At 36.3% G+C, this 21,859-nt stretch overlaps 1 protein-coding gene and 1 long non-coding RNA gene across 2 annotated transcripts in view; both read right to left on the bottom strand.

Moving 5' to 3' along the window:
- The window catches only part of LOC149787107 (uncharacterized), a 458,590-nt gene that overhangs the window by 99,852 nt on the left and 336,879 nt on the right, over positions 1–21,859 (bottom strand). The gene's annotated exons all lie outside the window — the stretch shown is intronic.
- The window catches only part of LOC149787114 (uncharacterized), a 67,766-nt gene that overhangs the window by 29,189 nt on the left and 16,718 nt on the right, over positions 1–21,859 (bottom strand). Inside the window, exons 5-8 of the mRNA XM_089978078.1 lie at positions 11,325–11,573; positions 10,893–11,014; positions 6,121–6,281; positions 356–483 (exon numbers count right to left, since the gene is read on the bottom strand). Coding sequence (XP_089834204.1) covers positions 356–483; positions 6,121–6,281; positions 10,893–11,014; positions 11,325–11,573 — 660 coding nt within the window. The remainder of the gene's footprint in view (positions 1–355; positions 484–6,120; positions 6,282–10,892; positions 11,015–11,324; positions 11,574–21,859) is intronic.

The raw sequence follows: 21,859 nt of genomic DNA, 5'->3' as shown, positions 1-21,859 counted from the left end.
ATGGCATTTTGCAACCATTATGAAAATAGGCCTGAAATATAGTAAAGTAAAGCCTGGCACAAAAATAAGGAAATAACCTGCAACAGGAATAAAGAAACAAACTGGCAAAAGAATAAAGAAATAACCTGGCACAGGGAAAATACCGCATAATGCAGAGCTATTACAGAATGACCTGGGCCTAACACAAGAAAGTCCTCATTTTTTCAAAATGATATTTATGATGTAATGAAGAATGGGGCAAATGGACTAAACAGGAAGAATGGCCTCTATAACCACTATATGTTTATGCCAAAGAATATTTCAGGAGCAAATGACAAAATGAGGAACTACATCATTAGACTTTGTTTAAATATACCTTGACCAACTTTCCATCCTCAGTATATGACATTGGCCTGGCAATAATATTGAGTTTTTCCATCACAAGTATTATATGCTCCTTATTGTCATGGAAATCAGGCTTCTCCTCCTTGGTCCAGATGGCATCTAAAAACCAAACACATGTCAGTAATATCAATGTCAAAAGGCATCTAGATGTCATCAGCACATTGTCATTAAAAGGCAGTAATATCAATGTCTGGTATGCACACCAGTTTCATACAAGTTTCAGCTGGAAAGATTTATGCATATATTTTTATACATATTTTCAAAATGAGTAGGTAAAGAACTGAAACATAATAAAATAATGATATCAAAAAGTTAAACCATTGTCCACCAAATCTAGCATAGTCCAAGACCATTCAAATATCTTATACCAAATCTAGTTGGAAGCTGATGGTAAATACAAAATAGTTTCCATCACTTTCACATGAAAGGGCCATAACTCTGTTAAATATGGAAATAATCAACATCCTTGATAGCTGACAAGATAAACATTTATACACCAGTTGATTGGAATTCAATGAGACATTGGTTCATTATTTTTGAATAGTACCTTGAACACATTAATGGCTATATCAATTGGAGGAAATGGAAGAACACACAGAAGCAGCTGACCCAAGCTGGACCTGATTGGTGCATATCAAACCAGACACTACTGAAATATAAATCTGACGCTCTGTAATCTCTAGAATGTTACAAATAAAGTGTCAATACTCCCATGTCAATCCCACCTACCAAGCAGCCAACCTTGTAATCCCTGTTCAAACAAACATCCAAGTCTCAAATGACTGGTATTCCATTACCAAACAAACATCCAAGTCTCATCCGACTAACAGCAAGAGAGCTTAAATAGCCTTTTACTGTCTGTTAACAGTATCTCACTAGTACAGTTACTGTACAAATTCCAAACTTTGTTCTTTACTTATTCTTTTGGGGTCATCATAATCATTTCCAAGCCAATAAACTTTTGGCTTGCTCTACTTACCAGTTATAATGTTACAAACATAATACCCTTTTCGTTAGCAAGTCATTTACCTTTTAAGTCTTATCATGAGTGAAATCCAGTGAGTTACGAATATAAAACTCTCTGCTACTGAATCAAACATTTATAACACAAGGCAACCAGTCACATGTTTAAGCTGTGAATTTGCAATACAAAATTCAAATTAATCACACTCACAAAGCCCTGGCAAATAAACTTTGAATAAACAAAATGTATGGTCACTATGGTCCTCCCTTACACGTAATATCCCCACCTTTTTATACCTATCAACTACAGCAGATCATCAAAGCTGGGTGGGAGGGAGGAGGCAATCGAGACAGCTAAGTGTTACATAATCAACATTAAACAAAGCACTTCCTCTGAAGGATATGGAAGCAAAAAGTGTAGCTAAAGCACTGATGGTGTTTAGCCAAGCTGGTTTTCCAAAGGTCATAATAACAGACAAAGGAACCAACTTCATTAGCGCCTTATTGAAACGGCCGTATGAACTGCTTGGTATTGACAGATTTACAACAACTTCTTATCATGCACAAGCAACTAAAAAAATGGAATTCTTTAATGGGACATTGATTTCAGTGATGCAGAAGGTCTGTGCAGACAACAAGAATAAATGGGATAAGATATTACCATACATAAGTCCCCAAGGAGTAATCTGGATTTGTATCCTTTGAGATCTTGAATGTATGGCCGATTAGAGGGCCAATGCAGAATTTTCAAGAGTTGGTTATGAGAGAAGATGACAGGAAGAAGTCAACTGTGGAGTATGTTGTGAATATGCATAAGATGTATGCTGACGTCAGAACTCTTTTCAGAGATAATCTGTTGAATCAAGAAAAGATATTCAAGGCATTGCACAAAAACAGGAATATAGCACAGGTAATCAAGTACTTGTGGCACCAAATTTCAGCAGGAAATTCATTGCGTGTATGGAATCAAGTGACATAACGAATGGTGCTGTTCTAACCCAGACTGTTGTCGGTGAGGAACACACATTGGCCTATATTAGCCGCAAACTTCTCCAGCAGCTGTCGTTAGAAAATATCTTGCAGTTGTTGGGGCAATTGATTCCTTTAGATATTGCCTAAAATGGGACAACATTTGACATCGTAACTCACTACAGACCACTGACAAGGTTAAATAAAATGCAACGCAAAAATTAGCATCCGCTAAGACGGAATTTCTCACTCAAGCCTTATATTTCCATTATGAACCTCAGGAATGGCAAACAACATGTGAATGCAGATGGATTGTCATGCATGTATGTTTAATAGGAATGGAATGAGAAGAGATGGTTGTGTGCTTCGCATAATTCAAAAGTGTTGATCAAAGTACTGTAATAGCTCAATGACCTTTCCTAACTTCATGGTGTTCTGTTTCTTTGGAAATCCAAATGCTATTTAAGTGGATAATAATAGTCCCTAATAAGGACTTGACTTCAGCATTTTCAGCAGAAATCAAGGCAGTGACCATTGTAAACACTGTTATAAAATGTTAGCACCAGAAGATGTCAATTTCAACTTGGGAAAGGTGTGATTCTATCCTATCATACGAGTTTCTTTTCACCTTGAACATACACATGTAGCTCAAATTATGGTTCTGTCAACAGCAAAGAAGTTTTACTGATTGAAATTTGAATGGTCCACAGAACGACCATGCATGATTTATGATCTGATACCATTTCAAGAATCAAGTGATCATAATTTTTATTTTATAAAATAAAGAAAATGTCTTGGCTATTCAGTAAATTTAGAGATGGCTGATAGACTTATTTTGCAATATGTTTATACTTTAACTTTATTGAAAGAAATCTGAAGCAACTCACACACTGACTTGACGACAGGCACAATGTATTGGTCTTCTCTTGAACAATGTAGATTTATCCTACTGTTTATGAAAAATAATCCTCTAAGGTTTATACAATTAAATTCCAGCTGACAGCCACTTTTTTTCTATAACAAAAACAACAAAACAGAACCACTACAAAAATGAGCAAATTCCCAATTTACAAATCATGTAAGAACCCTGTCATGAGGTTAAATGTACATATTTGTTCTATTTTAACTACACATGTACTACAAGTGACTGATGACCATTTAATTTATGGGTCTAGATTTTCTTTCTGACCAGTATATTTTATTTATTACATTCATCACAAATTAATTTATTTTAAATAAGAAAAGGAATGGCATGGTTCCTTTCTATAATACAACTCTACAGTTTAAATCACATATCTATAATCCTAAGATTGGATGTCAGAAGAAATAGTTAAAGATATTACTGAGAACTTGTCTGGGTTGGATCTGGGATATCCCCCCACATGAAAAAAGAAAAAGAAAAAAAAGAAAAAGAAAAAAACAACAACAAAATAGGTACACACAAACACACAAACCTACAGTCACTTGCCACTTTAAAATTTGACTATCATGTATGGGGCCCCGAGTGGCTGAGTGGTCTAAAGCACTCTCCATTACGGATCACTGTCATCTCACCTCTGTCTGCATAGGTTCGAGTCTCGGATTTGGCCAATGTGGGTATGTGAGAAAGCTTGCCAGTAGCTTCTCGAGGGTCGGTGGTTCTTTCCGGGGATGTCCCGGGTTCTTCCTCCACCATTAATACTAGCCGCCATGTATAGCCTATCGTGTGCTGAAAAATGGCGTTAAACCCTACAACAACAACAACAATTATCATTTATTCTTGCACATGTTTATTGGGTATTATGCACACTTTGAGTAAACAGACACACAGACTTTTGCTTTAGTGTCCTTTTGAGGAAAGTTGGGACCCTTTTCAAAATTTGCCCCCCCCCCCCCCCAGCATAACACTTGACCTGGTCCGGCCGTGCTCATGCATGGGTTAACTATCGGAACTTGTGCAATACTGTTTCGCATCAAATATGAATGCGATTTAGTTGTAAATTGTCTAAAGAGCTCTCCGTTACGGATCCCTGCCATCTCACCTCTGTCTGCATGGGTTCAAGTCTCATATTCAGCCAATGTGGGTATGTGAGAAAGCTTGCCAGTAGCTTCTCATGGGTCGGTGGTTCTTTCTGGGGTTTTCCCGGGTTCTTCCTCCACCAATAATACAGGCTGCCATGTATAGCCTATCGTGTGCTGAACAATGGCGTTAAACCCTACAACAACATCACTGCAGAGTGCAATAATACTGAATTTCATGAAACTAAACCAAGCATATGGCACGAACTACAACAGAAATAAGGAAATGAACGCGTCTGTAAATTCCGATAACATTGTAATTGAGATTTTATTTTAAAAATCATTATTCCGTCATTGTGATGTGTTAGAAAATGTCTGCTACAGAGAGTTCATTATTCACTCGAAAAGACAGGTCTAACAAAGTGGAATTGACAGAATATTTACGGTACATGCACTTTATTTTCAATATATTCTTGAGGTCGAATTTTTTTTTATTCCTATTTGATACCCCTATTCTTGCACAATCATCAGTTGCCATTGTCTTGGCCAACTAAAACCATTTATGCTGGGTTGCTTTAATAAGAAAACAGAAAACTGCAGCCTTTTTTGTCCATGTGCACTTACTTACGTGCATATAAATACATAATTATTGATGAGCAGTAGCCGCAATTTAATTTATTCTTTTTTCATGTATATTCATCATCAATTCATTGTTCAATTGTCTCTTATTTATTCAGAATGCACAATATGTACATACATTTCCTTCTCAATGTCAGTACATTTTGATGAAATGGAATACAAACGTTGATTGTTCTTTATAATGAAAGTAACATCTGACAATTATGAGAATGATGTTTTAACAAAAAAGTAACTATTCTTTCTAAAGAAATATATTATTTGCATTATACAAAGAGAAAAAAAGATATTATACTTTAAGTTTCATGGTTTTAATTTGCATGATATTAATTTTCCAATCATCATATTTTGTGTGGACCATAAGGTCATTTATTATTATTATTATTATTATTGTTTCATTAGTATTACTATTTTCTTTGCAATTTGAAACTTCAAATAAAATAAATATTATTGGAGCATGAAGAGTAAAATGATCATCTGTATTTGTTTTAGATTTTCTCTCAGAATGAACCTACCAAGGAAATCAGGACTGATGAGACGACAACAGACCCAAAACCTATAACTTATAATGAAGAAGAATTTTAGCTTTTAGTTATATATTAGCTGAAATACAGAATAGTTTGAGATAGAAATAATGCTGAGTCAAAGTAACTATTTTTTCACTTTTTTGTTGGTTACTATATGACATCCTTTCACACATGTAGTTCCCTGAGCTTGAAAAATTTTGTGACAGCGCTCAAGATGCCCTGGTCAGCACCTGTCATTTCAAATCCTAGCTGGAACACTGAATACATGTCAGTGTTATAACTTAGATAGTGAAATGCACACAGCACCATATATAAGCAAATTCAAACAATATCCATGCTGTTTTTAGAGTAATCATACAAGATACATGTCTCTTGTATTGACAACCATACCGACATTTTGGAGTAATTTTTTAATTTTTTTTAATTTTTTTATTTTTCTGTCTGTGATCACTTCCCAATATATGATAAACATATTTTTAACACATTAATTTTATATATATATATATATATATATATATATATATATATATATATATATATATATATATATATATTACATAATTAGGACAATTTGGTAAAATAGAACTTCTCCTTGTAGAAAAGAATTACATGAACTCTAGTAATGGGATTTAAATATACCAACCTATTAGTTCATGAGTAAGTTTTCCTTTATCTCTCAAAGCATACCACCTATTAATGATGGCAGGGTTTTGTATGATGAACATCTCAGCCGTAATAAGGGACTTGAGGGCATCAATCATCCACTGTGGTTCTAGTACAATCTTCTCCTTTAGTCCTTGAACACTAAAAATTAAAAACATACTGTTTCACAGAGACATAACACATTATTTACTATAACAGTTAAAATATACTATGATATTCATTATAAATAAAATTATTAACCATCTCAAACTTAGGTAAGCACTACACTTCAAAGGTATTGATTATAACATTTGTAGTACCTTATTACATAGATGATGTTAAAAGGTACTGACTGCAGCATTTGTAGTACATTATAAACACAGATACTGTTAAAAGGTACTGACTACAGCATTTATTTGTTTGTTTGTTTGTTGTGGGATTTAACGCCATTTTTCAACAGATGATAGGCTATGCATGGCGGCCAGTATTAATGGTGGAGAAAGAAACAGGGAAAACCTCAGGAAGAACCACCGACCCACGAGAAGCTACTGGCAAGCTTTCTCACATGCCAACATTGGCCTAATCCTAGACTCTAATCCACGCAGACAGAGGTGAGGTGGCAGGCATCCGTAACGGAGAGCGCTTTAGACCACTCGGCCATTCGGGGCCCCCACTACAGCATTTGAGGTACCTTATTAGACAGATACTGTTAAAAAGTACTGACTACAGCATTTTTTGTACCTTATTAGACAGATACTGCTGAAAGGTACTGACTAAAGCATCTGTAGTACGTTATTACATAGATGCTGTTAAGAGGTACTGACTATGGTATTTGTTGTACGGTATTACACAGATACTGTTAAAAGGTACTGACTACAGCATTTGTAGTACCTTATTAGACAGATACTGTTAAAAGGTACTGACTACGTCATTTGTAGTACCTTATTACACAGATACTGTTAAGAAGTACTGACTATAGTATTTGTAGTACATTCTTATCAAACATCTCAGACTTAGGTAAACAAATACAGAGTGAACAAAAACAATGAACTTGTAACAACTGGAACAAATATGTACTAAGGGTTGTTCCATTAAAACATACATGGAACTGGGGGAAAGCAATTTTGAAATTGGGTAGCCACTCCAAGATGTGATTAAGGCTTTTCAGGACCCACTGATAGAATGTACTGAACAATAAAATTACGCAAATTTAGACTTTATTTAGGATCATACTACTAGGCGCAATGGGTGACTTAGTCACCTAATAAATGAAACTTTTTGGGTTAGTTAAGTTAAAATGACTTTGCCCTGTGATTTATTTAGATGTATATTGAGTGACCATCAGTTTGAGATGATCCCTTGCCGTAGCCAGTTATTTCCAGCGTTGCTGATTGACAATTAACCCCTTCCTGTGTAAGTTATAGCAGAAATGTGAGTTAGGGTCTATATGTCTCTAGTTATAGCAACTATCACTGGCCGATTTCCACAAGTTATCATTTGATCATAAAAACATAAAAATGTGTGTTCCGAAACCTAAACAATAGTATCTAAATATCAATTTGTGTTTTAAGAACAGAACCGGTGACCTGAAGATTTTACCTGCTGCATGTGCACTTGGATTATTCACTTTCATTTGAGTAGCATCTGGCTGAACATTGTGTAGCGGTGTAAGAGTAACATTAATATACACTTGGTGATATGGGGGCATTTTATAATGAGGCTCACTTTCTCTCAATTCTAAACAGAACATTGGTGTTCAGATGCATGGTTCAGTCTAAAAGATGTTTATAGGGAGACTAGTCCTTTTTGGCTGGGTCTGTAAAGACTTTTGTATGCAGACCAGGCTTTGTTGGGTGAGTCTAAAACAGTTTTATATGTAGACCAGGCTAAAATGATTTTACACACAGAACTGGATGTGCGCTCTATTTTAAGCACTACAACACAAGTTAATTATGGATTGGTTATGTTGCCATGGTGACCATATCACTGACATTTGTTGATATTTGGACACAGGTAATATACTGAAAACACAATGTTGTGACTGTTAGAAGAGCATGGCATGCATATATTGATTGTTTTATATAATTATCCAATGTATCATTATGTAATTATAAATATTTGACAAAGACAACAGAGGAAGAGGTATAAAGATCATACAAATAAAATATACACACTCTTACATAACCTATTAGTTAAACAAATTTGAGGATACATAAAGCCTGTCTAGATAATTTAAACTTGTGTAATTATAAGAAATTTTGGTCCATTCTCCATAAAATAAGAACCATATTATAACCAATTACTAATCTTTGTTCCAAACATTAAGTAACATATCTGACATGATACATAATAATAATTAATAATAATATCGACTTAATACAGCACCTAATCTTTAGATATTTTATTTTCATTCATGTTCATTGAAAAAATCCATATTAGACTCCATGCCTAATTGAATACACAGCCTTGTACAATATAGACATCTAATGTACAGGTTATTATTTCAGTCAGTATAATAATAATAATAATAATAATGCTTTATTTATAGAGGGTGACTTGTTAGTCAAGGACTATTCTCCCTTGATGCTCTCTAAAGAGAGTATATAATGCACATTATATGAAGATAGCAATAATTACTGTTTATTTTGACATGTTTAGTATTAAAATACTAAATTCCATTATCTATTAGAAACGCATACATGCTCATGATATCTCTTCTTAAATACAGTAATGTTTCAGCAGATTTTACATCTAGTGGAAGCTTGTTCCACAGAACTGTACCAGAATATTGGAAGCTCTTTGGAAATTGATCTGTTCTTGGTTTTGGTGCTAGAAGGTTTCTATTTGATATCGATATCAACTGGTATTGTGTTGAAAAGGCCTGAATAAGTTGTGAAGATGCTCTGGTGCAGTTCCATGTAGACATTTATATAAAAGAACTGCCTTGTGAAATCTATCCTGTCATACATTGTGAACCACTTGAGTTCTGTACACAATGCTTTTGAGGGATGATCAATAGATGCATCTAAAATTATATGTGCTGCTCATTTCTGAAGTTTATAAATCCTCAGACTTAGCAGTTTGCCCATTCATTTGAACAATAATCCATTGTTGGAAGAATATATGACTTGTAGTATAGATTGCGAGTTTCCAAAGGTAAATATTTCTTGATTATGCTGAGTAGGGCAATTTTGGATGACTGTGTTTAACAAAGCTTATCAATATGGTCATCAGATAAAATATTATTATCTACGGACACACCAACAAGCTATTTTATGATTGACATTTTCGTTTGCATGATTATTTATTGCAAGTTAAAGTTGTGGGTTCCCTGTGTAGCTTTTGTGATGTCCCCTAAATTATACATTTTGTCTTACCTTCATTAATTATCATCCTATTTTGTTGTGCCCAGTTTTGACTCTAATAAGGTCTGAGTTTAATCCCATTTGGATAACTTCAGTATCAGAACTAGAAGTATACAAGGTTGCAACATCTGCAAACAAATCTATATTTGTGGATTCATTATTTCATGGTAGAACATTGCAATAGATAAGGAAGAGGAGAGGGCCTAAAGTTGAGCCTTGAGGGACCCCTGAATGAATAGTGCAAGTTTGAGAGCTAATATTGCCAATGCTTACTTGTTGAGACCTTTGGTTTAGGTATGATCTAAACTAGTTTAAAGAAGGATTGTCGAACATGTAACAGTTCAACTTTTGCAGCAGAATTTCATGATCAACAATCCCAGTCATATGTCCATTATACATTTCCTTCAGCCAAAGATCAATTAATTTGGTAAGTTCTGTTCAGCATGAGTGGTACTTTCTAAATCCTGATTGCACTTTATGCAATAGAGAGTATGTTTCAAAAGATTTATAGACCTGAATGGCTACATGCTTTTCAAATAGTTTTGACAATACAGGTAGAATTGATATTGGTCTGTAATTCCCTGGATCCTCCTTTTCTTCTTTCTTAAAGAGAGGTGTAACCTTTGCACATTTCAATGTTTCTGGAAAATTAACATTCATTATACTTAATTTTATAATATGCGTTAATGACTGTGCTATTACTGGTACAGCAATTTTAAGAATTTGTGGACCAATCCCATCCAATCCAGAGAATTTATTAATATTCACCTTAATTAGCATATCAAAAATATCAGCTTCACTAACATTAGCTAATGAAAAATAATTATAGCTCTTATAAATGACAGATGAGCATCAAGTTCAACTGGGCTGTTAGTCTGGTTCTGAATACTGTTACTGGAGGTGCTTATGAAGAAATTGTTGAACATTTCCACAATGTCTTGTACAGATCTTGCTATATCACTTTGCTTAAGTCTAGGGGGAAAACAACTGTTCTTGGGTTGGTTCACCTCTTTTACATGCTTCCACAATGTCTTAGTACTTTTACTTTCATCAATAGCCTAGTAGTTCTCCTTTGCTTTATCTATTAGGTGCCTAGCTTTATTCCTCCACTTTCTATAGCTTTTCGTGTCTTTTTTCTTGTGGAAATTATCTCTTGGGTGCCTAGCCTCATCGATCTCAGGGGTAGTCCACTTGGGTGTATTTGGGTGTTTAACGCTTTTTGTTTTAATTGGGCATGCTTGTTCAAGGCTGCGTTGAACATCCGATACCATTTGTCTAAGGCAGTGCTGACATCAGCAATACATAATAGGGTTAGTCTAAAATAATTTTTTTTCATGCATTCTTAGTTACCAAAGAGTGCATTAAAAGCCATTTCCAGATCAATGGGGGAAAATAACCCTTGTCTTACTTGAAGTAGAGGATTGTTCCAATCTCATGCTGGAAAGCAAGGAACAATTCCAGCTCATCTCTGTCTTCAATCTTAACAGATCCTGATCTATTTATCTCTTCAATGAGACTGAGTGGTGCAACCTGGTGAAAAGAAAGTAAACCATTGCTGTAATACAGTCTGGGAACTATGGTGATAGATACATGTGTACTAGTAACATGGACATAGCTGGAACTTACTATTAACATTCAATTTCAATAAGTAGAACAATACCTGAAGGCTTACAAATGTTGATGGTAAATATGATATGATGTGTTGGAAAATGGATATTTTCAAACTAATTTCCCTCTTGGTTGTGATCTTGTTGGGCATCTCAAAACAGGAATAATAAAAGGAAAAATATATAAGAAATTTTTAAAATAACTGTCATGAGATTTTACTAGATATTGGTACCTTGACACCAGAAGCTTTTAGTGTCATGATCGCTTGTTCCAAGGGCAGCCATCGGGCAGGTTTTTCCTCCCCCCAATGGGGCTGCTGTGATGCCAGCTCAAAAATTCTTTTTTTCAGTTCGTCCAGCCTCGGATCACACTGGGTGTTATCAATGGCAATACTATCCATTAGGTGAAGTACAATTGGCTTGTTTTTCAGCATTTGGCGGATTTTCATGAAGTACTCATCAATGACCTTTTTTCGAAATTTCTGTGAAGAAAATAAAATTAATCGTGGAATCAATTGCAGTTTGTCACATTGGTACAACATATAACAATGCTGCATTCACCAATGCATCCTAAATAATTTACTCCACACATGTAAAATAATAAGAAAAATCATGCACTTCTTAAACACAATACAATGAAAACACATTTGTACAGCAGTCACACATTTAACATAATGGAATCATGTATTTTGGAACACACCAATACACATGCATATGGCAGTCATACATAATGGAATCATGCATATTTGGAACACACCAATATAATGAAAACACATGCATATAGCAATAAAAGATTTTAACAAAATGGAATCATGCATTGTTTGGACATTTCAATACGAGAGCACACACATACAACAGTCAGGTAATTAACATAATGAAATACAAGACATTAAGTAAATTATGTTTCCCCAATCACGTTAGGTTAGGAATATTAGCCTGCTACCTTGAAAATCCAGCCGTACTAAAAGACAAAAAAAAGTCTTATCCTGTCTATTTTTAAATAAACAAATGGCAGCAAATCTTGCCCATTACCTCCCCTTGATACACCATGTGTCGCCAGTTTTTAGCTGAGCGAGACACTAATGTGGATGCTCGCATGGTGGGGTGGTACGGAGGGTTCTTAAGTATTATGATTGGGTAAGTAATCTGATGGCATACTCACCTTGTCTGATGGTGTATTCGTGAAGAGGTAGAGGGGGCTGTTGATGAACTAAACCCGAAGCCCCTCCAAATAACGTGGATCACACCCCTCCAGAAAATGGAGGTCCAGTGAGCTCAAAATCAGTATCATATCGCCCCTGTATGATTGCATCCTAGGGGTCAATGTTGGTGCACATGTGACAAAGGAGATTCCTTGTCCTGAGTCCACTGAACATCCCTTCACAGTGAAGGGGACTGAGTGGTACCAAATGCTTGTGTAGGTTGAGCGGTGAGGTGTACGGAAAGTGTTGCCTGCCTTCAATCTTCCTCTATTCTTCCTCCAAAGCAACCATGACCTGAGCAATGTCACCCTGAATGGGAGGATATGATAAGGTAGGATTACACACAAGCGACATGAGTGGCCGGACCCGTCAAAGAGTTGGCCATGGTATGTTGAGCAACCCTGGTAAAATACCCTAGCAATCCTAGCCGTCACCTGCTAAGCTTGGACGCTGCCAGGTGTCTACAATGACATCCCTAACCAGCTCTGATGGGTATGAAGCAGATTTGTCTACCATAAAAAATGGATAAGCGTACATAAAAGAGCTACTACATTCTTATCAAGTGCCCAGGAGATCAGTTCTAAAGGCGGCTGTTGCTGAAGTCCGTTTTTTCCTCCTCAACAAGATCAAATGATTCTTTAGAGCAGTGGCAAGGGTGGGGGCATTCTAAAGTAGCCAACACCTGAAAAAGAAATTGTCCTCGGCGGCAGTGGGAAAGCTAACTTCAGTTCATTCCCTGGTGGATTCTATGGAGTTCAGTGCATGCACTGTGTGCACTGAGTCTACTTGCAGCACTAGGAAAGACATGCCAGGTGATATGAAGACTCAATTTCATCTTCATTAAAACTTCACTAGCCCAGCAAATGATTGACTGGAAGCTGGCAGTAATAGAAGACATTCTGGCTATCACCAGTATCGGTCGCTCCAAAGGCCTGATTGCACAGTTAAATTTCTCACCGAAGTCTCCGTCAGACAGAGGGCATGTCGCCGATAATACACTGGACGGATGGATCTGTCACTAAGAGCCTCACAAATCATTGTTGTTGGACTCCCTGTTGGAACAGCTAGATGGCTGGCAAATGTGTGGTATTCTAATGCATTAGATTCAATGAATCATGTGTGAACTGTGTGTGGTTGGCTCGAGTGCTGGCAGTATACAACTGGTCTGGCAATCGGATGCACCGGATGTACCAAAGTCTGGCTGAACAAACAGATTTCTCACTGAAATCTCCAACATGGTAATGTTAACATACCAACAGTGTGGCACAGATGGATTTCTCTTTGAAATCTTCGGTATAGTAATAATAGGGTGCCGACAGCTTGGCTAGATGGATAGATCTATCACTAAGATCCCCGTATTAACTATTTGGCTGAACCGTTTCAGTGAAAAGGTCCCCATGCTAGTAGTATGGAGACAATCTCAGGGAGTACCCCATTGTATGATGACATACATATAATTGATATGAAACTAAATACAAAAGGTTTTAACATAGGTCACTTAAATGTACAAGGTATAGTGGGAAAGATAGACCAGATTAAGTTAATCTCATCTTCCAAGGAAAATAATATACATGTTTTAGGACTCACTGAAACCAAATTAAATGCTAACCACAATGATGATCTATTTCACTGTCAAGGCTACAATAAGCCATTATGTAGGGACAGAGAGACAGCGGGGGGGGGGGGGGGTTCTTGTTGTATACATTAGGGAAGATGTAAATGTAAAAAGGCGACTTGATTTGGAGTCACATGAAATTGAGAGTATCTGGGTGGAAATTTTTCAAAATAATGCAAAATTTTTCCTAGCTGGTTTCATTTATAGCCCACCTTCCACCAAAGCATTTTGGACTGATAACTTTTTGAAACAAATGGAAAATGTTCTAGCACAGGAAAAAGAAACATATATACTCGGAGATATAAATAAGGACCTTCTCAATACTCAGATAAGGAACAACTGGATGGAATTTATTGAATTATTAGGCCAAGAACAGCTAGTAAATGAGCCTACAAGGGTAACAAAAATATCGAGCACTCTTATTGATCACATTTATACCAACTACCAGACAATGTGGCTTGTGGTAATGTACTGAATGTTGGTCTTAGTGACCACTATCCTACTTTTTTGACAAGAAAGGTTAAATGCAAGAAAAATAAGAAAAATAAGAAAAATACATATAAAACAATCACTTACAGATCATTTAAAAATTTTAATGAAGAACAATTTCCCAATGATCTATATAAAGTTACATGGAATATGATCCAAAATTTGGATGACATAGATGAAGCCATGAGGGTGTGGACTGACTTATTCATGGATGAAGTATCTAAGCATGCACCACTGAAAGTACATCGAGTAAAGACTGAAATTCAACCTAACTGGCTTACTACTGAAATCCTAGATGCTATGAAAACACAAGACAAATTCAAGACTATGGAAAACCAGCACAATATAAAGTATGGAGAAATAAAATAACAAGTATGATTAAAATAGCTAAAAAAAACTTATTATCAATCATTGCTTGAAAACAAAAAGAGCAACACAAACTCCATTTGGAAAGTCTTCAATGAACTCACTGGAGGAACGCACAAAAAACAGACAAATAAAATTCACTCACTTCTGGTAAATGACACCATAGTCACTGATGAAACTGACATTGCAAATGTTTTCAAGGATTTTTTCATCAACATTACCACAAAGTTAAAAGAACTAGTGTTAGAAAACAACTTTAATGAACTGAAAAAGTTCTGCAGCAGCAAAATCTCTAATGAGTTATGTTTCTCTATCCCACCAGTGTCAAAAAACTATGTTAAAAAATGTCTCAGTTTACCTGATACCAAGAAAGCTACAGGACTTGATCAGATCGGTCCATGACTCATTAAATCAACTGCCTTTGCTATTGTAGATAGCATAATATTCATAATTAATTTAAATATTGCGACCTCATCTGTCCCAAAAATATGGAAAACTGCAAAAGTAACTCCTATTCACAAGTCTGGTTCTAAGGATGATGCTGATAACTACCGACCAATCTCAATACTACCAAACTTGTCAAAATTGATTGAAAAACATGTCCATGACTCATTCATGTCATATTTAACCAAACACTTGCTGTTACACCCTAATCAATCAGGCTTTAGACAGAACCATTTCTGTGAGACTGCCTTGATCTCCCTAAGTGATAAATGGCGTCAAGCACTTGACCAAGGTAGAATAATAGGAACTGTATTTGTAGATTTCAGGAAAGCTTTTGACATGGTGGATCATGAAATCCTTTTAAAGAAACTGAAAATCTACCAGTGTGATGAAAGAACATTTAGATGGTTTACTTCGTACTTAAATGAGAGAACACAACATGTTTACATAAATAATGTTCTGTCTGAACCTGAAACAATTAGATATGGAGTACCACAAGGCTCAGTTCTAGGTCCATTACTATTCATTTTATTTATTAATGACCTACCACTTTTACTAAGGGACTCAATATCATCTACAGATCTCTATGCAGATGACACAACATTGTCAGACATCCAAAACACAAAGCATGAGCTCGAAATTTCTTTACAGAATGCACTAAACAAACTGGAAAACTGTTGCACATGTAATGGCATGGTGGTAAATACTGGTAAAACTAAAATATTACTTATCTCAACACGGCAAAGAAGGACAAATCTTGATAGTGATGAACTATGTCTGTCATGGAAGTATACAAATCTGCAAATGGTCTGTCATGATAGACTACTTGGTGTTCTGGTAGATAATAACCTATCATGGACTGAACATATCAAACATATCAGTAAAAACGTCAATTAAAGTTTATGGCTTCTCAGTAGGATAAGACATTTTCTCCCTGAAAGGCACAGAAAACTATTTTATAACAGTTACGTACAACCCTATTTGGACTACTGTAGTACAGTATAGGGTAATTCAAATGATAAAAACATAGCAAAGCTGGCACATCTTCAAAAAAGAGCATTTGGGCTAATATCAATCCAGAAAGAAAGTAAGGAAAGTTTAACTGGTAGGTTAAAAATATTACCTATTAAAGACCGAATCTGTTTGAGAAAAGCCAAATTAATGTACAGGATATCTCATAATAGTGCTCCTGAATATTTACAATCACTATTCCAGTATAGGCTACCTGGTAACACTCCCCACCTGCGATCCATGTCTACCAAACAGTATAAAATTCCCGAACCAAATAAGGAGTTATTTAAAAAAAGTTTCCAATACTCTGGAACTCTGCTCTGGAATAATATTACAGTTGAGATTAGAAATGCCCACTCTATTTCTTTCTTCCAAACCCAATATATCCAATTGCTTCAGAGTTGCAGCTTAAATAAATGAATTCATTGGTATGAGGGCCTCAAGGTAGATTAGTTTTGAGCTAATTGTGTTACCCTCTTTAAATAAGGTCATTATTATTATTATTATTATGCTGGGATGGCTGAACTGCCAGTTTTAGGTGGACAGCTGGTGTTGGTGCAGCAGTATTATCATCATGAATCCAACAGACCTATCCTTAACCCCATTGTGCGAGACTTACAGGCCCAAAGGCCATGCTTGGATATGGGGCTGGGCTGGGTGAAGCTTATGCCACCTGGGCTGCCTAAACTTGGGAAATATTCCCCAATGCGTTGGTATCACCAACAGTGAACTGTAGGTTGTCTCCCTTGATTTATTCCATCTTTCCTTCCCTGCAAACCGAACTGAACGATCACTGTGCACGTGCATGTTATGTGCATAGTAAACATTCCTCCTGAAACAACACAAGAGAAAACAAAGCATAGATCAGCAAATTAGTATTTGACTAACCAGCTAATAGGATAAACAGCCGATCAGAAATTTATATATAATTAACACAGCACCCCATACTGCCACTGATTACATAGTATAGATGTTGCAAAACAGAAACAGTGTATACATAATATAAACTAAACAGGAATCATGTTAGACTTCCATGCTCTTTAGCTGCATCTAGGTTGTTTAATTGATATTCTGCTGAAATGACATAAGAAAGCAGAAACAAGTAATGTGTTGACATTACTGGGTCGCTAAAAAGCACTGTCATAACTAATAGATCAGTGATGTGTTGTATCAGAAACCTATGGACCTGATTAAAACTTATGCACTACGCTTTGTTAATACTTAAACCGTAATTCTATCAAAACAATGTGAAATATGAATAAACTAAGTATAAATTTTCAAGCCACACTAAAGAATTTCACTAGTAAGAGCTTTATAATACAAATAAAGTCAAAGAAATGCTAACTCATAATGACATTGCGTAAAGTCAACAACAGCGGGTTGGGATGGTGGTCCTACAAGATAAGGTCCCAGCAAGTGACAAATCACTCAAAATTTGGCTGAAATTGTAAAATAAAGCATACATCCTGCAGAAGATCAATAAATCCATACAATAAAACCAAAATGAATGTTAGATGGGCCCATAGGAACACAAAAAAGGACTGGATTTGGAGGCTATTGCTCTGTGCGTGCTCTGCACACAGCGAAGCTAAAAACTGCTGACACATGGTGGTATCAAGGGGAGGTAATGGTCAAGAGTTACTGCCCTTTGTCTATCTAAGCATAGACAGGATAAGACGTTTTTTGCCATCTAGTAAGGCTGGATTTGTGAGGTAGCAATATAATATTCCTAATGTAATGTGATTGAGGAACATATTTGAAGGAGAATCATGCATTTATGAAATTAACCAAAACAATGCAAACAAATGCATACAGCAACCACATGTCAATTAATTTTCTGCTACAATTCTCATCTGAATGTTAATACAGCAATAATCCATTCAAAGTAACCAATGACCAGTGTTTGATTCCTTTCCATGTTAACAAGGCAAAAATCCATTCAAAGTAACCAGTATTTGATTTCGTTCCATGTTAATATCACAATAATCAATTTAAAGTGGCCAGTGTTTGATTCTTTTCAATGTTAATATGGCAATAATCCATTAAAAGTGACCAGTGACCAGAGTTTGGTTCCTTCCTTTGATAACATGGGAATAGTTCATTCTAACTGGCCAGTGATCAGAGTTTGATTTCTTTAAATCAATGAACTGTGTCTGTACCTAGTCACCAGGCATTTAAGCGTGAAGAGAATGTACTGCCAGTATTCAACACACCTTAAGTGTATATCTATATACAGGCCAAAAGCAGAGATAATTTTGTCCTATCAACATTTCATTTTTATCCTATTAACATTTTCAGTGGGTTTTTTTCAGCTTTCAGCTCATCATTTTTCCTTTACATTTAGGATTTATTGCTTTTAATAATTGGTTTGCTTCTTTTCAATTATCAAAGTCAGGATTTCAATTTTGATCCTATTAAATGGAAATAACAACTAATTTTGTTTCTTTTCTATTAAAAGTCTGCTTCGCTAAAATAGGAAAGTGAATAGCATTAGCCTATGTCTCTTCATTAACCTGTTCTAGCTTGGTCCAGATTCATAACATAGAAACCTTTCAAGTATTATTACACCTACTTGGCATTACCACAGTAGTTAATTTATAGTCAGTGTTCATTCCTAGGTATGTTACACTGGTCAACAGTGAAATCATTACTGACTTGAAAAGGCCCTAATCTGTAGTATTTTGGTGTGCCGAACACGAATATAACCGTGAAAAATTTGTATTGGCTCTCGTTTTGAAGATATTCATATACCTCATTTTCTATGTTTCACTGTGTAAATTTCTCCAGTAGGACTGCAGCAACATCCGGAATAATGATGTAACATTGCATAATACCATCATGCTCACATCATCCACAGTTGATTGCATCATTTTCTGATGCAATGCAATACTAATGCCATGCGGCTGCTGAAGTAAGTTGACGTCAGCAGTGTACTATACATGTGTAGGCCTATTATACTAATGCCAGGCGGCTGCTGAAGCTGACGTAAGCAGTGTACTATATAAAGCCCAATCAGATAGGTTCAGCATTTAAAATATTTTAGACGTTGTGCGAGACAGTTCAAGCTACTGTTACATAAAACTTATTATTTTATCCATTTACGTACAATAAAGAACAGTAATGCCTCGAAAGTGTGTTAATACCGCGGACAATTTTTGCTATATTTGTGGGGAAGTGACATTTGCCAACCAGAAGAAAAGTATCAATTCTCAAGTGAAGAAGGCATATCATCTTTACTTCGGATGCAAGGTTGGTGACCAAGACAAGCCTTGGGCTCCGCATATATGCTGTGCTACATGTACAACACAGCTTTCACAGTGGTTGAATTGCAAAAGGTCATCAATGCCGTTTGCAGTCCCAATGGTGTGGAGAGAGCCAAGCAACCACCTAAATGACTGTTACTTCTGCTTGGTTCCTCCTCTTTCCGGCGGAATAACGAAGCGAAAGAAGTCGAGAATAGTCTACCCAAACATTCCGTCTGCATTGAGACCAGTTCCACATGGTGAGGGACTTCCTATTCCAGAACCTCCAGCAGAATATTCTCTTGATTCATCTGACGAAGACAAAGGTGAGTCGACCTGTTCTTCTCCTGGTCCATCAGCATGCAGTGATCCAGATTTTCACTGTGGTGCATCATCAACCCCACACAGAATAACACAGGAAGAACTAAATGACCTGATTCGTGATTTGGACTTATCAAAGAACAAGGCAGAATTGCTAGGATCAAGACTCCAACAATGGAATCTTCTAGAAGAAGATGTCACAATTACTGCATATCGAAAGCGCCACCAGCAATTGGAGCCTTTCTTCAGAAAGGAAAGTAATCTGATATTCTGTTCCGATATTGAGGGCCTCATGAATGCTTTAAAAATCACTCATGACCCACAAGAATGGAGACTATTTGTGGACTCTTCGAAACTGAGTCTCAAGGCTGTGCTTTTGCACAATGGAAACATTCTTCCATCTATTCCAGTAGCGTATGCTGTCCACATGAAAGAGACATACGATAACTTAAGGCAGCTACTGAATTCCATTGAGTATAACAAGTACAGCTGGCACCTCTGTGGTGATTTGAAGGTAGTTGCCCTTTTAATGGGACTGCAGCAAGGATATACAAAATACATGTGTTTCTTATGCGAGTGGGATAGCCGAGCAAGGGAAATGCACTACATGAGGAAGGAATGGACTCACAGGCAGAATGTAGCCATTGGAGAGAAGAATATCCAACACCCAGCTCTGGTTGAGGCTCAGAAAATCTTGCTACCACCCCTTCACATCAAACTAGGTTTGATGAAGAACTTCGTGAAAGCCATTGACCGGACTTTGCCAGCATTCCGATACCTGCATGAAAAATTCCCTCGACTCAGCGAAGCAAAGATTAAAGAGGGAGTTTTTGTGGGTCCTCAGATTCGAGAGCTTTTCAAAGATGACCGGTTCAACAACTTGCTGGAAGGTGACGCGAAACAAGCATGGAATGCTTTTCGCCTAGTTTCTACAAACCTCCTCGGAAATGTTAGGGCAGAAAACTATAAGGAACTAGTAGAAGACATGTTGATGAAGTATAAGAAACTTGGCTGCAATATGTCTCTAAAGATTCACTTCCTTCATTCCCATTTGGATTTCTTTCCTAGCAACTGTGGTATTGTTAGTGATGAACACGGCGAACGTTTTCATCAAGATATCGCAACAATGGAACAAAGATACCAGGGAAAATGGTCCACTACAATGCTGGCTGACTACTGCTGGACACTCCTCAGAGATGCTCCCGAACAGCTGTACAAGAGACAGGCGAAGAAATCTAAGATGTAGTCAATGACTTGATTTTTTATAGGTAGGCTATTACAGTTGACCTTTTACTATTGGAATGCATTTCGTTATGTAAACATTAATTTCTTGCAGATTACAAAAAAACTAGAGCCAATTTTGCAATTTGACTGTCATATTCGTGTTCAGCACATAACAATTGATAAGAATTGACTAATTTTATTTCAGTAACATGACTTTTGTAAAAATTTGTTGTCCAGTGAATTATTACCCTCTGGGATAATTAATTTGACACCAATGAGATCCCTGTTTCAAACATGATAACCATTTGGATTCAATAGCTAATTCACTGGACACTTGACTAAAAAGATGTGGGTCCATTTTGTATGATGAGATCAAGCTAGATCAACTTCTGAATTTATCAGAAGCTTTTTTAAGGACAAACACTTGTTTGCTTCTCGTAATTAAATCTGGAACTGTTGGAAGATAAAATGATTGGCTTTCTTTTCTTTGCAAGATAAAAATGCAATAAATCTTGGGACTGTGTTGTGGCATGATAAATGTATCTACCATGGGATTGTGGTTGTTTACACTCAGTAGAAATACAATAGAAGGTGATGAAATGTGTTCTGACAGAAAGAAATTCACCTTCTCAAAACTGACTAGTACAATTCTGGGCAGCTGGATAAACCACATCCCAAAAATACACCATGTGCCTAGTCTTACAGACCTCAGAAGGCATTATGCCCACTTCAACTGATTTCAATTTATTTGTCGGAAAGGCCCAAAAAAGCCTAGGACTGTTCATAGTTTTGAATTGCCTGATGTCAACACTATCATTGAAGCAAGTGATTCAGAGAAAATGAAAGCAAAAAAT

The sequence above is a fragment of the Sinohyriopsis cumingii genome, chromosome 12 (assembly GCF_028554795.1).
Source record: "Sinohyriopsis cumingii isolate HCF-2022 chromosome 12, ASM2855479v2, whole genome shotgun sequence".
NCBI lineage: Eukaryota > Metazoa > Mollusca > Bivalvia > Unionida > Unionidae > Sinohyriopsis > Sinohyriopsis cumingii.
This window is presented reverse-complemented; position numbering and strand designations above follow the sequence as displayed.